This window comes from Pelodiscus sinensis, chromosome 2 (genome assembly GCF_049634645.1).
Source record: "Pelodiscus sinensis isolate JC-2024 chromosome 2, ASM4963464v1, whole genome shotgun sequence".
Classification (NCBI taxonomy): Eukaryota; Metazoa; Chordata; order Testudines; family Trionychidae; genus Pelodiscus; species Pelodiscus sinensis.
Window position 1 is genome coordinate 186,209,572 of NC_134712.1, and position 25,828 is coordinate 186,235,399.

Sequence of the window (25,828 nt, forward strand, 5' to 3'; positions counted from 1 at the left end):
GCAAGTGTCTTGGAAAACACCCTTGGGGCTGACGAAAGGCTGAATGGCAGTACTTTGTATTGGTAGTGTTCGGAGCCTACGAGGAAGCAGAGAAAGCGCCTGTGGGCTGGGTGCACTGTGATGTGAAAGTAAGAATCTTGTAAATCGAGGGATGCAAACCAGTCTTCTTGCTGCAACGCTGGTATGATGGTGGTGAGAGTAACCATCCTAAATTGTTGCCTCCACACGTATTGGTTGAGACCACGGAGGTCCAGTATGGAACTCCAACCGCCGAACTTTTTTTGTGTCAGAAAATTGCAGGAGTAATACCTTCTCCCCTGAAACGGTTGCAGCACTCTCTCTATGGCTCCTGTACAGAGGAGGTGATCTACCTCTTGCTTGAGGAGCAGCTCGTGAGATGGGTCCCTGAAAAGGGATGGGAAGGAAGGAGTACTTGGGGGACAGGATGTGAAGGAGATAACATAGCCCGTTGTTATGAGCTGCATGACCCATTTATCCGTTGTTATTGAAGCCTAACTTGTGTTGGAAGGGCCGCAGGCGGTGGTGAAAGAGTGTGGTATTCGCATTCGAGGCAGAAAGAGTTGGAATGGTTTGCAATCTCTCAAGAAACACATCAAACTTGCTGTTTCAATTGTGGCTGAGTTATAGGTCTGCAGGCCTGTGGGCATCATCTTTGAGGACGTTGTTTAGGGCGTTGTTGTTCGTACTGTCGTAGCTGTACATAAGGGGATGGTCTCTGTCTCTGAAAGGGTGTATACTTTTTGCGTCAATATGGCAGCATAAACATGCCTAAGGTTCTTAAGGTGGTACGTGAGTCCTTGCCAGAATGAAGTAGCTGGTCTGTTTTCTCCACAAACAGACCTTGTGTGTCAAAGGGCAAGTCCTCTACCTAGACTGATTTTCCCTGGGGACAGCCAACATATGGAGCCACGAGGCCCTGCGCATAATGACAGATGTTGCTGTCGTTCTAGCCGCAGTGTCGGCTGTGTCAAGGGCTATGTTCAATGCTGAACGGGAAGTGCTATAGCCCTCATGAATAATGGCCTTGAGCAGCTGGCGTTTTGTGTTCGAGTAGCTGGACTAACTTCATGTAATTGTCGAAGTTATGGTTGGCTAGCAACGCAGAGTAGTTGGGCATTCAAAGTATGGACATGGCCGAGGAGTAAACTTTTCGTCCGGGAATGTCAAGGCATTTGTTATCCTTGTCCCCACCAGCTGTTTTGTATTGGGGGGCTTTTGCACGTTGCTGCGCTGCGTCAACGACCAGCGAATTCAGTTGGGGATGGGTGAACAGGAACTCCATCCCCATGGCCGGGACGTAATATTTCTTATCAGCCTTTTTATTCATTGATAGACTCCTTCCAGATGGTGCTGGCAATCTCAAATATAACCTCATCCAGAGGCAGCGCGACTTTGGAAGCATGGGAGGAAGGATGTAGATTTCACAACAGATGGTGCTGTTTCTGTTGGACTTCTGTGAGCTTCATGTTCTGCGTATCAGCTACCCAGCGAAACAGGTCTTGGAATTCCTTTAGGTCATCGGAAGGTGACATATCTCCGGTGAGGATGGCATCATCCGGAGAAGAGGAAGCCACATCTGTGGAAGAGGCTTGCTGTGGCGCCTCTACCTCTACGTCTTGTGGTAGTTCTATGATAGATTGTTCCACAGAAGGTAGGTCACAAGACGGAGTCGGTGGTCTGGCTGCTGCCGGAGTGGAGGATCTACTCCTGCCGCAAGTGAACCATGATGGAGCTGGTGATGGTGAAGAGTGGATCGATCAGGAATAATGGTCTCAATGGTCATGATGAGCATACCAGCGGTCATCATAACGAGAGTGGTATGAGTGTCTGTAGTTGTCTTTGTACCTGGAACCTCGAGAATAGGAGGGACATGTTGGTGACCTGGATCTATGGTGAGAGCAGCAGGGAGATGGCGATCGGTAATATCTGTGGTAATTGTGTCTTGGTGGAGGGGAGACACTGTGTCTCAGCCGTCTATGATGCCGGGGTGGGGACAGTGGCTCAGGGGAGAAAGCCGTTGGTCCTGGGCTTATTGGCGGCCATCTGCTCGTGGAGGAGAGGGATGCCTGCATGAGGGGTGTGGGCGGAGTTTCGCTAGGTGTAGAGATCCTCTGGGAATATGATTGGGTTGGAGAGCGTCCCAGCGGTGCCTGTGGTTCCGGTGCCACGTGTGATGGGGCCGACTGGGGCTGTGGTCGGGATGTCGGTGCCGACGGCGCTGTTTGTGCCGATGTCAGTGCCCATTCCAGTGCCGAGGTCGTCGGTGCCTGAAGGAAGGGGCCCTGTTGCACCGCTGGCTCGCCCGGTGCCGGCATCAGTGCTGGGGGGCTGGGCACTGGGTGCGTGATTGTTGTCGGTGCCGACGGTGCCGGGAGATCAGGTGCCAGAGGTGCCGGGGCTGGCTGTGCAGGCATCGTTGCTGGGGTCGGCTTCAATGCGGGCTTTGGTCTAGGTGCCATATGCACCATTGAGCTTGGTGTTGATATGCTTCACACCAGCTTCTCTTTGTGTGGCTTTTGAACTGCCGCTTTCTGAGAGGTGCCCAGCTTGTCCCCGGAGCTCACCCTCATTGCTGGCAGGGAGCGAGATGGGGAGTGACTCCTTCAGGAGCTCGTCGCCACAGGGGAGGGCCGATGAGATGTGGCCGACAGGGATGGCGGTTGTTCTGCAGTTTCCGTCTGCGGCCAGAGCGCCTTGTCGAATAAGAGCATTTTAAGGCGCATCTCCCGGTCACGGCGAGCTCTTGTTGTCAGCCTCAAACGGTGCTGACATTTTTGGGGGATGTGGCCTTCCCCCAGGCACTGTATACATGAAGAGTGCCCGTCTGACACGGGCATTGAGTCCCGGCACGTCAGACACATTTTGAAGCCTGGTGACCCGGGCATGATTGAAGAAATGAGGGTAAACATTTTTTTTTTTAAACTCACTAACTAACTAACAACTAGAGAACTGTAAGAAACTAAGTACTGAACTATCTACAAAACTCTCCTCTCTCTTAGTTCTGGCAGGATCGACATGAGAGGGAGCTGTTTCTCCATCTGCGCCCGAAGATGGTCAGGAAGAACTGGCAGGAACTGGACCGCACAACCAGAAATGGCGCGAAAAGCCGCAAGATGGCCGCCGCCCATGTGCGGTCCAGCGAACAACAGCTGAAACATCTCCGAACTGTGATGCCACACCCTGGCACCCATGGGGACACTACTCAAAGAAGAACTTTACTGCTTAGAGAACAATACAAAATTAAGGCTAACTTAAAGGTTAACTGTGAAAATAATAGTCTGCAATATTACACACACACAAAAAAGAACATATGTTTTTTCCAGGTAATTTAACGCTATACTTTAAAAAAAATTGATCAATTATCTAAGACAAAAACACCTAAAATATATATTTTAAATATCTTTTCTCTAAAGGGTTCTAAAATTATTTCCAGTTTCTCTAGCCAGACTAGCACTAACTGTGCTATAAATCTCTTCACAAACAGAAGTAGTGGGTTAAGCCCATGAAAGCTCATGATACTGTCTACTTGTATTGTTAGTCTTTAAGGTGCTACTAGACTATTGGTTGTTTTTTTAAGTTTTTCTAGTTACAGACCAACTCAGCTATCCCTCTGAAGTTCACAAAGTATATTACAGAGTCCAGAGTCACTCTGGAAAAAATATCAAGAGCATACTTCCTTGATGAGAGTGAGAGGCATCAGAATCACAAACATGGATAGGAAGATTGTCCCATTCTAAATTAATATTTTTCACTCTTCAAAACATTTCCCAAAGATTGAAATTTCTTATGCTTAGTCTTAATCTAAAGATAAATGTATCTGACAGTAAAGCAAAAATTAACAGCGGCAGGAAGAATATTTCCCTTTACAAGACATTGCATGCTTAGATAAACTTGTCTAGATAAACTTGTCATAAACTTATCCTTATGAATTGAAAAGTGCTTTTAAAACAATCAATCTTAAAAAAATCTTAAAGTAAAAAATAATTGCACGTCACTTCCTCATGAGCCATGAGAGGTAATTTATTTTAATAAATACTCAATTATAAATTCCTTTTGAACAAACTTTCCTTTCAATAGAAATGCATCTGTGAAAGTCCACTGATAGTGAGACACATACTCTAACACACCATTTTTCCTATTATAATATTAGCACGTTCTTAAAAAGAAAAACTTCCATGATTGAAAAAAACCTCTGCATATGACCATAACTGTATTTACAAGCAGTTCTGAAAAAATATGGATTATACCATTTTCTGACAGATGGCACATTTCAAGTCTTTGCTGAGCAGAGAAGGTAAGTAATTTGTTTGCTTCTTCCAATGCACTTTTATACCATTCCTTTTTTCTCTTGCATTGTTCTGGCTATGGAAATAAAGAGAAACTTTTACTAAATTCCTCATCATTACTTCATTTTTCTACACTTTTCATGCATCAGAAACAAAATAGCACTTCAAAAATATTTTAAAATCACTAGAAAAGAATTCTAGACAGCAAAGTATTTAGATTAACTCAGAGCTTCCATTCAAGATAAATGCACCTGTATCTATTTCTGCTAAATTACTAAGGGTACATCTAGACAGCACCCTTCTATCGGAATAAGCTACGCAAATTGCTACGCATAGCTCAAATTGTGTAGTTTATTCCGAGTCTCACTCAAAAGAGATTATTTTGAAATTTGACTCTGTCTACACAGCACCAAATTTCAAAATAAGGCACTATTCTGACAAATCCCTTAACCATTATGGAATGAGGATTACAGGGATGCCAGAATAGTGTGTCTGCTATTTCGGGAAATAGTGGGTGCTTTTAAAGACGAAGCATTGCTATTTCAGAATACTTCTGCAATCTAGACATACCCAAAGGATACATCTAGACTACATGCCTCTGCCGAAAGAGGCATGTAAAATAGGACACCCTACATAGTCAATGAAGCGGGGATTTAAATATCCCTGGCTTCATTAACATAAAAATGGCCACCGCGCTGTGCCGACTCAGCTGATCGTTGGCACAGCGCCCGAGTCAAGACGCGGATAGGTTGACAAGGGAAACCTTTGTCAACCGCTCCCTTATGCCTCGTGAAACGAGGTTTACAGGAGCGGTTGACAAAGGTTTCCTTTGTTGACCGATCCGCGTCTTGACTCGTGCGCTGTGCCAACGTTCAGCTGAGCTGGCACAGCGCAACGGCCATTTTTATTTTAATGAAGCCGGGGATATTTAAATCCCCGTTTCATTGACTATGTCAGGTAGCCTATTTTACATGTCTCTGTCAGCACAGGTATGTAGTCTAGACATACCCTAAGTGTACAAAGGATAGAAATTGTCTAGGGTTATTTGTTTGTTTTGTAATTAGACCCCTTTCAACATAGAACATGAATTCCTACATAATGTAAAGACTCCTATTCTAAGGCTCTTTATTGTGTTTACCTTTCTGTTTAATGAAATCAACATTTTGAGTCTATAAGGACTGCAGAGTGAAACCCCAAAATGATCTTCATTCACCAGAATACTTTAAGTATCACTCATAAGCCCTTTATGATACACTCCCATAGAAATTTTATCCTCACCTATAACAAGATGTGACTACATAATATTTAATTTTTATCTCAATGAACTACCTGACTATGGTACTACTGCAGTTCTTGTAAACATGTGTTATATCGGGAAATATCTATTACTCCAGTCCCTGTTCATAAGATTTGTGTATATTTGCAAATGCAGTCCATTTTGTAGTGGGAGAGGAAAGTTCTAGAATTTGTGCCAGTTATTTGGAGAGGAGAAAGGGAGATGATATAGTGATTGTGAGGGTAAGCAGAAGGAAGAAGAAAGAGGCATATGCTTTTGTGAAGGGAGAATGTAATGATGGTGGAAAGAGTGCTGCCATGGGGCGAAGATGAAGTGGTAGAGGCATCAAAAGAATGCCCACCATATGATTAAGATAGGTCTATTGAACACTGTCTTGGGGCTTCTTGGTTATCCTCCTCCAGCTTTTTGCAGCCTTGATCTAGCTTTACCTATATTCTGGATGCAGAGCTCTAGGAACAGAATGAAACACTAAAAAGAGTACAGTTGAGTGCATTGTGAGAAAGATGCTTACTAAAGACAGCTCCTAGAGGAGTTGCAGCACAGTAAGATTAAGTGCCAGATTCCACTCAAATGCTCAAGCAAGTTACTTGCTATGATAAGTAGAAGCTGCAATAATTCATTTATGGAAAGATTTTAAAATGGCATTTTAGCCCTTCTGTAATATACAATGAGAAATTCCAAATGAAATTTTATTATTATAATGGAAACTGATATTTTAAAAGAAAGGACAATCATAAATGTTTGATGTAGAGTGGAATATTCTTGGCATACTAACCTCAGTTCTATAAAGCATCTAAACATACATGGCTGAAACACATTTACCAGGAGCATTTGTTTTAAGTGGCAAGACAAATCCATCTTGAAGAAAATGGTTTTATCTTGTTGGTAGGCCCTAGTATTTAAACCTGAATCTCATCCATACATATTCAGAAGTTGTAGGTTTCTCTCGTTCTGTGATAGAGTACTCAATACTTCTGATGACCATCTTCCACTAACATCCAAGCTGTTTATTGCAGCTTCCCGAAGTATATTTGGGCTCTTTATGTCAACAGATTTTTCTTTATGAGAATATGCAGAAGTGATTGAAAAGACACTACGATGAACTTTCTCTAACAGTTTTTCTTTGAGATACATTGTACATGTCTATTCCAACTAGGCACGTGCTCACCCAAGCTACCAGGAAGTTTCCCCGCAGTAGAATCCATTGGGCCATTTCTGATACCCTCTGAGGTTGCAGTTATAGCAACAGTATAAAGGGCCCTACCAACCTACAGTTCCGGCAGTTCCTTCCTGCTGGCTAATTCTGACAGAGGTATGGGAGGAGAGATCAATGCCTTTTAGATGGTTCTCCAGAAATGAATATTGAAAAGTGGCAGTTTTAATCAGTGTGGGGCATCAGACACTTATACTAAAGCATTTCATTTGCAATTTTAGAAGCAGAAAATTAAACATGCATAAAGTATCACTGCTGTCCATAAATATACAAATATAACAGGCATCTTTCATTCCTAGGTTTGCCACTGATCCACACCTCAGGTCTCTGAACATGTATACATGACAAATTAAACTGCTCCATCACAAAGTTTTAAAAAGTGAGTAGCCATTAACTACTAAAGTGGTAAGCTTTCTCACCATCAAGGGCAAGCATGTACTCAATGGTAAGGTACACTGGTTAATGTCATCAGTTGTCTTCTTTCTCACCGACTTGTGAAGAATTTCATTTTAGAACTCAAGTACTGTCATCAGGAAAATGTTCTCAACTTTTAAATAGTTTTCCGGATTTTACAGTACTTTTATCATTAGTTCCTTATCGGTAAACTATATGCTTAATTCAAAAGTATTTTATTCTGTTAGACAACTTCATTTGAGTACTCTCAAAGACTTTGTTACTATTTTTGTTTGTAGGTTTTTTTTCTTTTGGGTAGTTGTTTTTCCCTCTCCTTGATATAAGCAATTTTTTCTCTTTTTGAGGGAGACAGTATAGTACAAAAGGAAAGCAGATGAACAAATTGGAATGCTGCATTGGATGCACATAAAATACGTTATTTCTTTTGTTTTGTGATAGGCCATAGTAATACTAGATCTGCTCAAGACATCATTTTTTAAATCTCTCTCAAAACTTCTAGACAACAAGGCACAATTTATGCAGAAAACCTTGAGCAAACTTAGGGAAATGTTCATGTCTTCCCAGGAGGTGAGATTTTGTGTCACAAGCCCAACATTAACTGGGCAGGAATGGTCCTTTACCACAGTTCTGATGTCAAGGAGATCCAAAACACTTCAGCTGAAAGGAGACCACTGGAGAGCTTTTCAGAAAATCAGTGTACTTTTCATTATGATGGAAAATGTTAACTCTACATTCAGAAATTTCTTGCTGAGAAAGTTTCCCAGAGCCAATAATAGTGACAGTGTTTCTGATTAATCTGCAAACTGCAGCACTAACTATATCCTATGTCAAAGCACATCTAATATTCAGTTGACAGACATTACTTGAAAGTACATGGAATCTTCCTCAACAAAACATTTAAAGATATTTGATTCTCCAGTTGCATTTCACCATAAAAAGGGTTGCATTGGTGCGATGTTTTCTTGGTGTTCAGTAGACATATAAATACTAGAAAAATACTTGAGTCAAAATATGTTTTCTGCACATAAAAGAATATGGGAACAGTCTCCCATTCATAAAAGCAGAGGTACTTTATGCCTTCCCATCATTTTCTTTGCTGACCAGAACACTGAGAAATATGATACAGGAGACGGCCCTTTACATTAGTGGCCCTTTGATGGACTTGAAGGCCTGAGTTCTTCCTCAAGTGCTTGCTTATGTCCATCCCAAAGTAGATGTGTGCTAATCCAGAGCACAGTTGCCAGAAAATTTTTTCTCAATGGTATCCATCAGGTTGGCTCTGTTGCCCACTGGAGCTGTATGATCATAGTGCTGGTATAAATAGTCCTGCCAGCCTGCAGCCTCCTCACTTCCTTCTTACCACCCATGATGGTCACTGGAATGTTCTTATCCTTGTGTTTCTACAACTACCGTCTCAGTGGACTTTCCCAACCTTTAATGTATATCATTATTTCTTTTTCTTAATAGTTATCTTAGTGGAATCTGCTAACCAGAGTTAATTTCTGCTCAGTACTGTGGCATGTGTTGGTCTACAGATTTTAAGCCTGGTGCCTCATGTCACAAGCCTACACCTGTGAGTGACCTCCATTCAAGCTGCCCTAAGTGCCTGGGGGAATCTCATTGGGATCAGTGACTATGGGGGGAACCTCAGGAACCTTTCGTAAGGTGTCAGGAGTCTTTAGATGGTACAGATGCATGCATAGATGGTGCTGGGGCATTGTGCACAGAGGAGGCAGTGCTTAGTGCAAGATCTGTCAGTGTAGGTGGTTTGGAGCCGGAGTGCTGCCTCTCTTAGCAAGACCTTGAGGAACTGATCTCTATCTTTCAGTATGTGAGGTCGGAAAGTCTTTCAAATCACAAAGCAATCTTTCTGATGGCCCTCTCCTAAATACTTCAGGCACGAAGTGTGAAGACTGCTTCTGAACACACACATTTGCCACAGGTTCCACGGACTTTGAAGCCAGGAGACTCGGGCATGCCCTGGTGCCAAGGATACATGGAAGGAAGAAGATTAAGTTTCCATTGGTATGTCTATCGAATCAACTAAGAACTTTATCTACTAACTATCGACTATCACTAACAACTGAAACTGTGAAATCTTCTGGCTACCAGCCATGTACACGCACACACACCTGATTGGAATCCACTTGAAGAAGAATTTACCTTTCTAAAGGCTAATTCCAGTTTGTTGTAAGGTAATTTCTTAATTTCTTTCACACTTTGATTGAATAATTATGTATGTGTATTGTATTATAAATATACACATGCATGTATTACAATGCTATATTGACTCTTCTAGTTACAGCTAATTAAACATGACTTCTCTCAAAGACTTGGAGAAAATGAATCAACACCAGTTAGATATGCTTAATTAGTAAAACAAAAGTAGGATGGTAATTCAGAGCCCATCACGTGTTATCCAATTCTATAAAGGAGATACATATAGTTTTATTGTAAGTCTTCCAGAAAAAAATGTCTCAATGAGGATTACATGTTGAAGAGACAGTGAACAATGGGAAAATGTTTCAATCTTAAGGATAATATATAAAACACACTTCTTTAATTAAGATCAAAATATTCATGGCCACTGTACATTCAGAACTCTGAATTAAGGCAATCAGCCAAGTTCACTTCTGATTTACCTAGACTTTTGCTAGCAAAAACAAGTCTGTAGGGCCACCACATATGAAGTACCAAGACGAAGTTGCAGCTGCAATCTCACCTCTACCAGGTGACCAGGCAGTCAATACAAGCCCCAAAATGGTACCTTTGCCTAAAGGGAAGCATGGCCAGAGCAGATAAGAAACATATTGACAAGGCTATTGTGAATTCACGCTGGGATTCGAAGCTGCCCTGTCTTAGTGACAGTTATATTATTTCAAAAGGTATTTTACATGTGAAAAAGCTTCAGGTTTGGAATACTAGGCAGTTTATGGCAGATATTTCTAACTGCACTTTTTCTAGTTCACACTGATAGTAAAATGGGTGCGTCTAGACTGGCAAGATTTTGCGCAAAAGCAACCGCTTTTGTGCAAAATCTTGCCAGCTGTCTAAACTGGCCTTGAGAATTTGCACAAGAACACTGACGATCTAATGTAAGATTGTCAGTGTTCTTGCGCAAGAACTCGGATGCTCCCACTATGGAAAAAGCCCTCTTGCGCAAGTGTTCTTGCGAAAGAGGGCCAGTGTAGACAGGGACAAGAATTTTTTGCATAAGAAATCCCAGATGGCGAAAATGGCCACCGGAGATTTCTTGCACAAAACTGTGTCTATACTGGGCACAGATGCTTTTAAGTAAAGGCACTTGTCAATGTAGACGCTCTTTTGCGGAAATACTTTTAACGGAAAAACTCTTCCGTTAAAAGTATTTCTGCAAAATCATGCCAGTCTAGACGCAGCCAATGTGTAGAAGTTTTTGTTTTCTAGACACATTTTAAAAATACAGTAAAAATAGCAATTGGAAATAACTTAGAAATAGGAGCATTTTTTAGATTTGTTAAATAGTTATACTTTTACTAGTGGGCTTTTGAGGTTGTCTGTGATTGTGTGTATAATCCAAAAAAATTGTAAGAACAAAAGTGGGGCTGTAAAACTCCTTAATGTCTTTCTGCATGAGGCTATTACTTTAAGTTCATATTCTCTGAAATATATAGAAATTGATATAGAGAACAGAAATGTGTTTTAAGTACAACTGCATAGCCTCATCCAAATCTGCTTTGAAATGTAACATCCATCAGACCAAAAAATAATTTTTATTAGATGACTTAATTTTCCATCTCTAATTTCTTAAAAGTTAATCCAAGATTTCAAATAGATAACCTGATATTATTATTAACTTCTACACCTAAACAAATATTCTGGTATTGATTCAGGTTATATATCTATTTTCTTTCCCTTTAAAAGTAAATAAATGATATAATTGAAATTATTTTAGAATATTTATCATGTGGCTATATATACACACAAAATGCCAGCATTATGAAATGTTAATATATCATTTTACCTACCTTAATTGAGCTTGGATAATGGCTAATATATTTTACTGCAACCCAACCTCTGGAATGGGGATCACCTAAGAATTCTATGTGATTGCTTTGAACATATCCATCCAAATCATATGTCACATATTGTCCGTTAAGAGGATCAGGACAAAGTATGCCAGGCCATCTTTAAAAATAAAAATTGGAGACACTTAGAAATGTACATTTTACAACAAGAGAAATCCATACATCAGTAACCACCAAATATTTAAGTTTCTTCCAATCTGCAATACCCTAAAGAGTCTAGCACATTTTAATGATCTATACAATAATAAATACAGGCAGTCCCCAGGTTACGTACAAGATAGGGACTGTAGGTTTGTTCTTAAGTTGAATCTGTATGTAAGTCGGAACTGGCGTCCAGATTCAGCCACTGCTGAAACTGACCGCCAGTTCTGACTTACATACAGAATCAACTTAAGAACCCCAAGCGTCCCCAAGTCAGCTGCTGCTGAAACTGATCAGCAGCTGATTCCAGGAAGCCCGAGGCAGAGCAACTCTGCCTCGGGCTTCCTGTAGTCAGCGCTGGTCAGTTTCAGCAGCGGCTAAATTAGGACGCCTGGGGCAGAGCAGCTGGGGTGCTGCTGGGTTGCTCCAGTAGCGCCGCTCCTCGGCGCTACTGGACAAACCCAGCAGCACCCCATCTGCTCTGCCCCAAGCGTCCTGATTCAGCCACTGCTGAAACTGACCAGCAGCGGCTGAATCAAGACCAGAGCAGCTGGGGTGCTGCTGGGTTGGTCCAGTAGCGCCCAGAGCGGCGCTGCAGGACCAACCGGCAGTGCCCCAGCTGCTCTGCCACAGGCGTCCAGAGAAAAGCCTAGTCTGCTGGGGGGGGGGGGGGGGCGTACTAGCTGCCCCCACCCCAGCAGACCAGGAAGACGCGGGCGGCGGACCAAGACGCACTGTGGTCCCGCCGCCTGGGTCCTCCGCGGCTTTGCTCCCAGTCTCCCTGGTCTGCTGGAGACCAGGAGACCAGGGAGATGGGGAGCAAAGCCTCTGAGGACGCCGGCAACGGGACAGCCGCGGGGCATCTGGGCTGTCCCGCTGCCGGCTTTCCCTGCGGCTTTGCAAAGCCTCAGGGAAGCCTGCAGAGGAGCAGTCCAGGCGGCCTGGGCTGCCTCGCTGCCCGAGCCCCTCCGCAGCTTTGCAAAGTCTGGGGAAGCCGGCAGCAGAGCAGCCCAGGCGTGCCTGGATTGCCCCGCTGCCCAACCCTCCCTCCCCTTCCCCCCCTGCGGCTTTGCAAAGCCTCGGGGGGACTCGGGCAGCGAGGCAGCCCAGGCGCGCCTGGGCTGCCTTGCTGCCAGCTTCCCCGAGACTTTGCAAAGCCGCGGGGGGGGGGGGCCTCGGGCAGCGGCTTTGCTCCGCGTCTTCCTGGTCTGCAGACCAGGGAGACGTGGAGCAGCTTTTCTTGCCCGGAGTACACGGGCGGCAGGACCGCGAGGTCCCGCAGTCCGTGTACTCTGGGGCAGCCCCGTTTGTAACTGCGGATCCGACGTAAGTCGGATTCGCGTAAGTCGGGGACTGTCTGTATACTAGTAACAATAGTTTTGTCACAAGAGGTCAGATGAGCCCACACATGCCAATATCTTGTGATGCTGAAGACTGATAATTATATCAGTTTAATTTTTCAGCTCACTTGAGTTCCTAGTTCTCTTTTGTAATTTGGGGATAAGAGATCACCTTCAGGATTATTTGCTGGAAACTGTCCTTAACAATTTGACAAATATAATTATAAAAAAATAAGAGAAACATGAAAGGGACAGATATGGGAGAATTGATTTCCAACTAGGATTGTCCTAGTGGACATTTTAATTAATTGGGTTCCTCTCCCCTGCCTCATTGCATGGTTTAGAAAAAGTCTCTCATTAGCACTGAAAATATACTGGGCTAGGTTACATTGATTGGTTACACATGTGGAAGCCTTACTTTCTTCATTAAGATAGGTGATGACCTAATATTTGTTTAGTCTGACCAAAAGAAATATTTGGGGTAAGGTACTTGTATTAAGAGATGGAGAAACACACATTATAATAAGCAGGGAAAATACGGCTGTGAAAGAATTATTTTTTATTCATTCCATGATAACCTCTTCATGTATATATAATTAAAGAAAAATGTTAAAAGCAAATAATAAAAAAAATTGAAAAAGGGAAAGAACTCCCTTTTTAATCCACATTATAATGGACTGTAAAGACCCCACCACAATGTTGGCAGAAAGAGTGTTAACATTCTGCTTCAGGATGGATCACAGATTTTTTGCAACTGTGCAAACAGACTCAAGAGGAAGGATGTGACTCAGGCTCATGTGACTGGCTGTCAGGACTATGTAAAGCAGTATTCTAAGCTCAGAATGGGGGAGGCCAGGACATGAGAAATGGATAGTGTGGGGCTCTCTAGAGAGACAGCAGAAGGACAGCTGCTGACTGTTTAGCATCAGTCAGGAGTCTGCATTAGTCTCAGCAGAAGTACTTGTGAACAAGAGGAATATTGTGTGAGACATGGGAAGCCCCAATTCTGACCTAAGGTCACTGTGAAGCCCTAGGGATGGGCCAATTAAACTTGGGAAGCTGAATACAAGGGTGAAAGGTTAAACAGATTTTGACAACTCATAAATCAGAAGTGTACATTTTTATTTAGAAACATTTTGTGATGTGTGGTTATCCCAGAGCCTCAGAAAAGTAAACTAAGGCACAGATATATACCCAAGGAAGGGTACAGTGAACCTCTCACATCACACAAACACTTGTCCCACCCAAGTACTAGCCCTCACACAAAAGCATAATGGCTAGAATCTGCCACTTCTACTTCTATTGAATAGTATACTCTGCAAACAGTCCCGAAACCAGCCAGACCACTTACAGAGTGAGATACTACTTCACATGAGCGAAGGTAACTGACTCAAGTATTAAGTAAAAGGATACCCTTTATATTATGCACTGAACTTCAGCGTACTTCTATACTTTCCTGAATCAACAGTGGAAGGAACTTCCAAAGCAAAAAACTGCTCCTGTGCAAACATTCAGGTTCACATTTAGGGTTTGTTAGCTAATGTAGCTAAATGGATCTCAGCTGTTGTGATAGTACATATATAAATAATCTCTGAGATAAGCAGGCTCCAAACCATATGAATATTTATAGATTTTTAAAAAACAACACAAACAAAAACATCATAAGTACAAAATGTTACATATAAGAGTAATTAAAAATTCACTGCAAAAGATTTTTGAAAAACTGAAATTTTGCTCTTTTTTGCTTCTTTATGGTCTGGTCTACTCTAGGGGATACGTTAAAATTAAGATACGCAACTTCAGCTACATTAATTACGTAGCTTAAATCAAAGTATCTTAACTTGAATTTTGGCACCGTCCACGCTGCAGGAACATGAAGGCTGCTTTGAAACGTCATGTGGAGCCTGATGCTGAGCTCCCCATGGCGTTTCAAAGAGGTAGCTCTTTTACTCTTTATAAAATGAGGTTTAAGGGTAATTTCAAAAGAAGGATTTTCTTTCGAAATAATCATGTCTAGACAGCGTTTCTTTTTTCGAAATAGGGTATTTTAAAATAGCGCCAGGATGCGATTATTCAAATGAAGCACGGGAAATTCAAATCCTCGCTTCATTTGCAATTTCGCTCAGCTGCATTTGCATTCCTCTCTTGAAAGAGGAATGCAGTGTAGACATACCCTAAGTATTATCCAGCTACAACTGTGCAAACTTAGTGAATGCAATGGGATTACACTGGTGTCACTGAGGCTATGTCTACACAACAGCGTTATTTCAGAATAACTGACATTATTCTGAAATAACATAGTCCGCCGCTACACTGCAAGCAGTTATTTTGACATAATGTCAAAATAATGTCGAGCTGGAGGACCTCTTACTCCAACTCCTGTAACCCTCATTTTATAAGGAGTAAGGGAAGTCAGAGGAAGAGTTCTATGTAGACCGTGCCAAAAGTCAAAATAAGCTATTTCAACTGAAGCTATGCAATTGACGTAGCTCAATTTGCACAGCTTATTTTGGCTTTACCCCTGCTATGTAGACGTGCCCACTGAGTGTGTAATTTGGAAACAATGGAATTGCACAGATGTATTTTTTCCCCATAGTTAATTTCACTATGAAAGGAAAGAACTCCAATTGTTTCTCAAAATCCATATGTGTTTTTAGGGATCATAGCGAGTGGTAAAAATCATCTTACCTATGTCCTGAGAAAATTACATCCGCAAATCACTGAGAAACAGAAAGTATTACATTTCTGATCCATTTTACTTTTCAAAGGAGAACTGAACTGTAGACCTCAAATTAAGTGACAATTACAAAATGAAGAGATATCTTACTTTTTTTACAGTTATGACTGTAACAATTCTAACCTTACCTTGGCCAACTATGCATTTTCACCAAAACTAGACTTCCTACAGGAAGTTCTGAGTAGACATACTTAAATCCATTTTTATTAAATTCAGATTCTTCAGGAAAATATTCCTCAGAAACAGAACAATTATTAAACCATGGGTCAGTATTCATATAGCAATACCATGGCTCACTGTGATCAACTTGTGCAGCATCATCACTTGATAGCAGTCTCCATTTCAAACAACTGCTAATCTCACACTGAACCCACACTTTGTCTAGATAAAAATGGTTTTCATTTACAGCATCCATAGCAAAATCTCCACGATTTTTCCAGTCTTCTAAAGATCAATTTTTGTCAGTTTATTTCTTCTGAAATGTAAGAAAAATCATATAGATTAGTACAAAACAAGATAAATTAAAGATTTATATTTAAAAAGTTAACTTTTTTCAGAGTTGTCCTTTTCCCATTCAAGGAAAGGAAACATCCTGAATGACCAGCATTCTGTCTCTGGGTACATCTAATCTGCATGGCTATTTCGAGATAACCCATGTTTTCATAAGCCACCTGTTATTTCAAAATATTTTTCAAATAATGGGAGTGCTATTTCAGCATCCCGGTAACCCTCATTCCATGAGGGTTATGGGATGTCTCGAAATCACATAATATTTTCAAATTTGGTGCTGTGTAGATGTGCCAAATTTTGAAATAGTCTATTTCAAATACAAATGAAATTACATACACAATTTGCATAGCGCATATTGCGTATCTTATTTCAAGTTTACAGTGCTCCTACTACTGGTAAGTAAGGAGGCCAAAAAGTCACAACTAACTGTACCTCCTTTCTTATTCATTTGTAAAAATCTAAAGCTGATAAGAAAGAAAGGTGGTGTGTCTACACAGCAGGGCTTAACTCATCAATTGCATACCTTATTTTGAAATAGCTTATTTCAAAATTGGGAGCATTTACATAGCACTTATTTCAAAATAGAGTGCTTTTCCTCCAATTTTCCTTACTTGTTATACAATAAGAGTTACAGGAGTTGGAGTAAGAAGTCCTCCAGCTAGGCAGTATTTTGACATTATTTCAAAATAACTGCCAGGTGTGTAGATACAGACTAGGTAATTTTGAAATAACACTAGATATTTTGAAATAATGTTGCTGTGTAGACATACCCTCTGATATCAAAGAAGGATACTGATATAACAGGCATCACAGAAACTTGGTGGAATGAGGACAATCAATGAGACACAGTAATACCAGGATACAAAATATATTGGAAGGACAATTGTTCCTGGAAACAGCAAGAGCAGCCACAAAAAATTTAAAGGAGTATATGACCGAAGAACAGATATTAAGGGGGAAAAAAAACAGAAAAAAAAGTTGATAGAGTAGTAATACACGATTGACATCATAAAAGAAATATGTACTTTATTATGTTTGAAAAAAAAATGTAATTAGACATCAGAAAAAAATTCTGATAGTGAGGCCAGTCAAACAGTAGAATAATTTGCCAAAGGTTGCCAGCTCACTTTAACATACTTGTGTCACCTCTATTTTAAAAAAACCTTAAAGAAATTCTAATAATTGAAAAGAGATCGCCATACGTTTAACATTGACATATTTGTCTATAAAATGAAGCCGAAACTACCTTGTTGTGAGAATTATCTAATGTATTATTCATACTGCTTACACAGAACATAAACCCAAAACTAAGATGCTTTTCAGGTTCCTGCCTGCAACAGCTTATGATCTAACTGGTTAAAGACAAAGGAATGTAGGAAAAACACATTCTTTTTTTGAAAAATGAAACATTTAAGAGTACTAATCTATTTGTCTATTTATTGCATTGAACCAAAATTTAAATGCTTAGCTAGCTCCCTTCTCTTTCCACTTTTGTACTAGGGAAGGAATCTTAGAATCATACAATACTAGAACTGGAAGGAACCTTGAGAGATCAAGTCCAGTCCCCTGCCCTCACTGCAGGACCAAGCACCATCTACGTCAGGGATGGGCAATAATTTTTGATGGGGGACCTCTCCAAGAATTTGGAAAATGGTTGAGGGCCGCACTCTTCTATTACATTAATGGAGGAGGTGCAGTGTCTGGGATGGAGGTCGGGTGCATAAGGGAGCTTGTAATAAGGGGAGGGAGTATGGGTGAAGGAGGCAATTGTGAGCTGGGGCACTGGTCTGGAGTTGGGGTGGGTTGGATTGCAACCTAGAGCAGGGAATTGAGGTACAGGAAAGGGTGCAGGGATTTGGGTGGTGAGCTAGTAGAATTGCCAGGTGTCCGGTTTTGAACAGGACAGTCTGGTATTTGAGCTTTCTGTCCAGAAAACAAATTGAGAAAATACCAGACATATAAATGTCTTGTATTTTCTAATTAAGTTGTTATTATTATCATGACGAGTATCAGTATCAGTATATAGTTGCGTATTGCCTGGCTGGTAGACACGCTCACACTGTGTGAGTATGTCTACCAACCAGGCAGCATGCACCTACACAGTAGAGAGGAGGGGGGTGGGGGTGGGTGGGATGGAATCCCCAAAGCGAGACTCACCCGTGTACCCCGCCAGGACCGTGTGCAAGATGGGCAGCACTCCGGGATCTGCGTGCGCCCGGGCCAGCCCCACTCCCCGACAGCCAGTTCCCCTCCCTCCTGCTCCCCTCCCTGCTCCCCCCTCCCCCGGCCAGTCTCGCTCCCTGGAGGCTGGTCCCCCCCCCAGACAGCCCTGCTCCCGTTCCCCCCCCCCCACGATCTCCTCCAGCCAGCCCTGCTCCCCCCAACCCCCTCCCAGTCAGCCCTGCTTCCTGCCGGCTGGTTCCCCCTGGACAGCCCCACTCCCCCCAACCCCATCCCGGCCAGCTCTGCTTCCCGCGAATTGGTTCCCCTCCCCCACATCTCCTTCAGCCAGCCCCGCTCCCCAGCCAGTTCTCCCCACCCACGATCTGAGATCAAGTATGTCTGGTATTTTTTTTAAACCATCTGGTAACCCTATGAGCTAGGTCAGGAGGAGACTGTGACCTGGGGCAGGGGATTGGGGTGCTGGATCTGGGAGGGGATATGGGAACAGGCGGGGGGACAAAGGATTTCGGTATGTGGAGTAGAGGGTAGGACTGGGGGGCAGCAGCGGTTCCTGAATCAGCCTCCCTGTGAACCATTAATAACTACTCTGAAAATGGTTATCCAGACAGTTATGAACCTACCTTATAGTAGCCCCATCTAGGTTGTATTTCCCTAATTTATTGATAAGAAGGTCATGTGAAACCATATCAAATTTGTGTCTCGGAGTACTCTGCTTGCTCTCATTCAGGGCACCATAGTACTCTGCAACATGGAACCAGACCTGCCCCCAGGGACTCTGCTGCGTCTCATGGACACGTTGCCGGAAGCCTGGCTGCACTGTCTGCAGGCTCCCATCCGGGAGGATGTAGCCAGACAGGAACCCCCCCTGTAACATCCATTTTTGCTTGCCTGGAGCACACAGGGTACACAGAGCAGTAAGCCTTGAACAGAAGACCCGGATATGCAGGCTGCTGTGACCCTGGATGGCTGTAAACAGAGATACGCCAATTGCTGACCAAGAGGTTGCCAAGGAGTGCCCTTGACTGAAACCCATATTGATATGAACACACACTGTACGGGGGGAGAAATCTCCCGCCTAGTAAAAAAATGTCCAGTACTCACAATTTAGTTATCTCTCTTGCAAGTGTACATTAAGTTGAAACTCCCTTGTAAGAACTGGCGTCACAAAGACAGACCAACACAATTTGGAATCTTAGATAAGAAAGAGGATACGGATCCTATGGGTATAAAGATGGGTCCAGCAGCACACTTACTCTGAGTGTCAATCTACCATCTATCTGCTGACCGGGTTAGGTGTTTGACCTCCCGAGGTTCCATGGGGATGCCCACCTCGTATTCGTCTTTCCTAGGAATTGAGGGACCGGCCCTGGCTTGACCCGCTGGAGTCGAGAGGCACAGAAGGGGGTAAAAATTGTACCTGGATGTGGTCCTTTGTCTTAAGTGTACACATAGACTTAGAGCTCTTTAAAGATTAAGCTGTCACTTGTTACCATTATTTCTATTTTCTATCTTTATTTTCTTTGTAACCATTATTAAGATCTATATTTGCTAGCAGTTAAGAAATAGAGCAATAGCCACTGTAACCATATGATTTATAAGCCTTTTTAATAAACCGGTAACTGGTTAAGTTTTAACCTGACTCCTTCAGCTGCTGTAACAGAACTAAGCACAATTTAAAAGAACTTCAGCTGGTCATAAAGGACAGATATAGGAAGAGCTGGGACATTTGGATCGTGTCACTTCCAGAGGACAGATCCGTTGGGGCATCTCTCAGTCTTCGCTAGGCTGCCTGCTGCGAAGGGATCCTGTATCCTAGCAGTTAAAATCTGAGATGTAATATGCTCTTCCTATAAACTCTGGGGCATCTGTCAGCCTGTTGGCTGCCCTCCGCGATGGGACCCCAGTCCTAGCGGTAAAGACACGGACGTTAAACTCTGGGGCGTCTGTCAGCCTGTTGTCTGCCCACCGCAACAGGACCCTGGTCCTAGCGGTAAAAGACACGGACATTAAAATTCTCAGGGCGCCCTTCAGCCTCCTAGGCTGCCCGCTGCAACGAGATCTTGCGTCTCAGCAGCTGAAGACTTGGGTGTGACTGACAGACACACACACACACACACACACTCTCTCTCTCTCTCTCTCTCTTTCTCTCTCTGCCCTGACCATTGGCTAACAGAGGACCATCGAGGGGATGTCAGGATCCAGGGAGCCCTGCGGGAGAGCTTCCACCCTGAGGAGTTCTAACAGTCTCCCTGGTCTGCCCCACTGGGGGCTTGTGCCCCATTCCTCCCTCTCGTCCTTCCACTTACCCTTCCCTAGCCCCCCCCCTTCCTGATGTCAAATAAAAGACATGTATTTTCAAAAATAACAACTCTCTTTATTCAACACAACTGGGGAGGGGGAATGAAACTGTGGGGAGATGGGGAAAGGAGGCAGGAGATGGCAGGAGAGAGGGTGGGAGAGGGGAGGGGAAAACTGGGAGGAGGGAGCTGGAAGGGGGAAGCAAGGGGAAGAAGGGGGAGGGGAAACTCAGGGATCAGAGGTGGGGGTCTCGCCGGGCCAACTGCCTCCCAGCACGGCGAGGGAAGGGGCCTTGGCGTCCCCAGGGAGATGGAGTGGAGGGTGCGAAGGTTGAGGTGAGGGGTGTGGACATTGAGGAGGATGATGTGGAGGTTGAGGAGGAAGCAGTGGGAGAGGGGGCAGGAGTGGGAGGAGGGACAGTAGCTGAGAGGGGCAGCAGGCGCAGGACCGGCATGGGACACCATGCTCTGCAGCAGGGCCTGCAGGTTAGCGTTTCTGGCTCAGCCTCAGCCAGCTGCTCCCGGCGGAGCTGCAGGTCTTCCCACATCCAAGCCTCGACAGTGCGATGCAGGGCTTTCAGGGCCCCCAGGTGCTGGTCCCAGTACTCCTGCCACATGGTGGTGGTCTGGAGCAGGCCGCGGGTGTGGGAGCATGTCCCGGGCAGGGTGGTATGCTCTGCACGAGCAGCTGGTGCAGCTGTAGAGAAAGAAGAGAAGTGATCAGTTCTCCCTGGGGACACAGTGGAAGATGCCCAACCCCCCCCCCCCCCCCCGCGACGTGAGGGCGACCATGCCCTGCACCGTCAGAGCCACTGTGCTTGCACAGAGGCCATGGTCAAGATGTCTGGCTCTCCCTGGGACTGGGAGCTGCCCCAAGACCGCACCCAGTGCCATGTATAGTGTGGCCAGGGCAGGGGGTGGGAGATGTCCCCTACCTCTGTGTAGAGGGAGTGTGTGAAGGGAGGGTGTCCTGCTGGGTCCCACCCCAGGGTCAGAAGCATATCAGGTCTCTTCACACACGCGTGTGCCTATTGGATGTCACGCAGCTGGAGCCACCTGCCCAAGGGTGGCATGGCACATGCTCACACGTGCACAGGTGGCTGCGTGATCCATGGGAGGCATGGCCCACGTGTGAGGTCCCTGGTCTCCTTCCCCGCCTCTCCCCGGGAAGAGGACAGTGCTGGCACTTACCCGGTATGGCCTCCCTGGACGACCCTGCCGACACCGGAGCCAGAACAGCTGGCAGTGGCCCCTCCGGTGCACCCGGGTCAGGGCCCTCTGGTCCCGGCTCGCTGCCTCCTGGGCTGGCACAGACCACCCTGCCCCCAGGAGTTGGTTGAGGGTGGGGAAGTAGGGGCAGGTGGCAGCCTCTGCTGTGGCACCGGCCCTGGTGGCCCTGGAGTACGCCTGCTGCAGCTCCTTCACTTTCAGGTGCACCTTCTCCTTTCGGGCCATGGTGGCCGCTATGCGGCCATAGACGGCCGCATTCCTCCTCCTAGTGCGGAGATCATGGACGTTGGGAGCCTGCCTCCAAACCTCAATGAAGTCCATGACCTCCGCACTAGTCCAGGAGGGCACGCACTGTCTACGGCCCCTGGCTGGCCCCTGAGAGCTGGGGAACTGGGCGGGGGACGACTGGCTGGCACTGGCTGCCTGGCTCATCCTGGGGCACTGGGTCAGGGGCAGAGACTACTGGCAGGGCTGGCTCTGGCAAGTGCTGTCTGGCCAGAGTCTACCCCTTTAAGGGCCCCGGGGCTGGGGGAGAGGAGAGGAGTTTTCCTGGTTTGGCCCAGAGTAGCCACCAGGAGGAACCTGGGAAGGGCTAGCCTCCAGCTAGTTCGAATTAAGTGGCTACACAGCCCTTAATTCGAACTACTTAATTAGAACTAGGCGTTATTCCTCGTAGAATGAGGTTTACCTAGTTCGAATTAAGTGCTCTGCTATTTTGAATTAAATTCAAAATAGCGGTTTGCATGTGTAGCCCCCATTAAAGTTAATTCAAACTAACGGCTGTTAGTTTGAATTAACTTTGTAGTGTAGACATACCCTTTTATATTACTCCTTTTTTTTTTAGATCATGTTAGTGTTAGTATATAGCCACGTAAATGATAAACATTTTGTTATCTAGGTCTAAAGCATTTGTCAGACTATCATTTCTTCCCAAAAAGACTGACTTTTCTTTAGCACAATGTTTACTGCAAATTAAATTTTATACAGAAGCCCCATACATTCTAGGTTGGACTTGGCTGGTTGTTGGGCATCATAGGGTATGTCTACACTACCACCCTAGTTCGAACTAGGGTGGTAATGTAGGCAACTGGAGTTGCAAATGAAGCCCAGGATTTGAATTTCCCGGGCTTCATTTGCATCAAGCCGGGCGTCGCCATTTTTAAATGTCCGCACTAGTGGACATTTAAAAATGGCGACGCCCGGCTTTATGCAAATGAAGCCCGGGAAATTCAAATCCCGGGCTTCATTTGCAACTCCGGTTGCCTACATTACCACCCTAGTTCGAACTAGGGTGGTAGTGTAGACATACCCATAGGGACCTGACCGGTCCCAAATGAGAGAATTTGCTGGAAGGGGAGGTCTCCTGCCAGTAGCCCCCAAGCCTATCATCTGCTGCAGGCAAGCTGCCCCAACAAGCAACCCTGCCTCACCTTCCCGTTCAACCTGGCTGGACTGCTTGCCCAGCTGTTGCCAGCTCCCTGGGTGGCACAGGCACGGATCTCGCAGCAGGGCTCTGGTCCCACACAGCTGGGATCAGCCATGGGACTAGGACACTGGCCCTGTGCAGCTGGGGGAAGCCATGGGGCTAGGTCTCTGATCCTGACCCCATGCAGCTGGGAGAAGCTGTGGGGCTCTGGCCCCAGCACTGCACTCTGGGGGTGCCACGGGGACTCTAGCCCTGCACTGACGTGTGTGGAGGTCCAGACCCAGACCCATGCTCCCAGGGGCTGCTGGAGGCTGCTTCACTGCTCTGGCCTCAGTCCGGTGCTGCCCCCAGATGGGCTGCCAATCTTGGTGCCCTGCCCAGCTGGCCCTCCTGCCCTTAGGCTCCCACTGAACCACAGAGTGCCAGATTTTGGAGGTGCAACCTGTACATGTTTATCTGCTGGTACCATAAAAATATATGAAAATGTAATTTGCAAGAATCTTTCCAGATCATCCACCTGTAAAAAACTGTCACACTTGTAAAATTCCATTATATCAATTTGGGTTTCAATTATATCCCCCATTCTCTCTTTTTCTAATCACTAAATTTGTTATCTCTTTTTATGAAAGTAGAATTGTTCACTCCTTTGTATTACTGTGCTGTTGCATAAGGACAGAATTACACTCAATCTCCATGTAGAAAACATTATCCCCGTCTGCTTTAGTATGATATGTAGGTCAAAACTCATGAATTGTAAAAATCTGAACTGCAGGTAACAAGAATTGTTAGTAAAATATTTTAAATATGACTGAATAATTTTTATATTAAAGACAGATGGACAGGTGCTATTTTTAAATGTTTTATATTTCAAACTACAAAGAACAAAGTAAAAGTATTCTACATCATCCCTTGTTTCAGCACAAACAAGCTACCTTCAATTTTAGGAATAGGCATGTCTGTTTGAGAGGAATAATGACATTTACCAAATAGCCTTGCCCATTAAATCTCATCACATAGATTAAGTTAAATTTTCCACACACACAAGATAAGATTAGTGACTACACTCCCATTCTTTCCTGATTTTGAACCTGAGGCCACAAAAGACAAAGCTCAGACTGTTTAATTGTCCCAGGTAGAAAAGAATGTAATGTAAATTTGTAGCCATCTGTACATTAAGGCTAAGACTTCCTATTAAGATAACACTTCCAATTATTCCCATTTCCAAGTTTATAACTTTGCCACACTTTAACTGTTTAGACTGACATTTTCCATGCATCTTCTTATCATTATTTTAAAAGGTCAAATATTGAATTCATATCAAAGTCCATTCAATTTTGCTGACACATTCAAAACAGTTAATCTCAAAAATTTTGGACTGTCACTAAATACAAGAAGTGAAATCAGTGGGAGTTTCGCTATTAATTTCAATCAGGCAATGAGCCTCTCCCAAGAAATTAAGGTTAGTTTTAGGGCAGTCAGGCAAGGGGGGAACACCACAATGTTGTACTGTTCAGCTTCTTGTTGTTAGGGAATTTGGGTTGTTTTATTGTGCCATTGTTCATAGCTATCTGTTTTGTGTTTTCTTTGCTCAGATGCTTCCAATAAGGAGATTCTGGGGTGGTTCTGAAAAGGTTTTCCTTCCTCACCAGTAAAACATGTAGGGTTAACCCTATAAAAATGTAATTGTTTAGTTATGAGGTAGTAAAGAAGAGTTTAGAATAGACCAATTATTTCAATATATCCTTATGGTACTTCCCTAAGCAATGAAATATTTTATTCCTTTTATTTTACACTGAGACATGAAACAAACACTTTCTACAATGTGCCACTTCTAAGCAGCAGCACTACACCTAAACATATAGGCTATGTCTAGACTACAAGCCTCTTTCGAAAAAGCTTCTTTCGAAAGACAGCATCTAGACTATAAGCAAATTTTTCGAAAAAGCGAGCAGCTTTTTCTTTGCTCAGATGCTCCCAATAAGGGAGCTGCTTTTTTGAAAAAGAGTCTAGACACTCTTTCGAAAAAGCAGTTTGCATTCAATAGTGCCTCTTTTCGAAAGAGTACTTCCTTGTAAATTGAGGTTTACCACGATCGAAAAAAATGCCACTTTTTTCAATTTACTTTCGAAAGAACGCGGCTGCAGTCTAGATGCAGGTGAAATTTTTTCAAAAAAAGGCTACTTTTTTAAGAAAAACCCTGTAGTCTAGACACACTCAGGCTGTGTCTACACTGGCAAGTTATTCCGGAAAATCAGCCGCTTTTCCGGAAAAACTTGCCAGCTGTCTACACTGGCCACTTGAATTTCCGGAAAAGCACTGATGAGCTAATGTAAAATCATCAGTGCTTTTCTGGAAAAACTATGCTGCTCCCGTTCGGGCAAAAGTTTTTTTCCGGAAAACTGTTCTGGAAAAGGGCCAGTGTAGACAGCACAGTAGTGTTTTCCGCAAAAAAAAGCCCCGATTGCGAAAATGACGGAAAAGCGTCCTGCCAATCTAGACGCGCTTTTCTGAAAATGCTTTTAACGGAAAACTTTTCCGTTAAAAGCATTTCCGGAAAATCATGCCAGTGTAGACGTAGCCTCATAGTATACATTTCCATTTGCTCTGCCCATCCCCAGCCATGAAGGCATAGGAGATTCGTGGTAGCATTTGGGAGTTGCATCCT

General features: G+C 44.0%; 1 protein-coding gene across 1 annotated transcript in view; it reads right to left on the reverse strand.

Annotated features, from left to right (window-relative positions):
- The window catches only part of ZCWPW2 (zinc finger CW-type and PWWP domain containing 2), a 107,659-nt gene that overhangs the window by 79,060 nt on the left and 2,771 nt on the right, over positions 1-25,828 (reverse strand). The window contains exons 2-4 of the mRNA XM_075921989.1: positions 15,645-15,991; positions 11,239-11,398; positions 4,269-4,383 (exon numbers count right to left, since the gene is read on the reverse strand). Of these exons, the coding sequence (XP_075778104.1) occupies positions 4,269-4,383; positions 11,239-11,398; positions 15,645-15,931 (562 nt within the window). The 5' untranslated portion in view covers positions 15,932-15,991. The remainder of the gene's footprint in view (positions 1-4,268; positions 4,384-11,238; positions 11,399-15,644; positions 15,992-25,828) is intronic.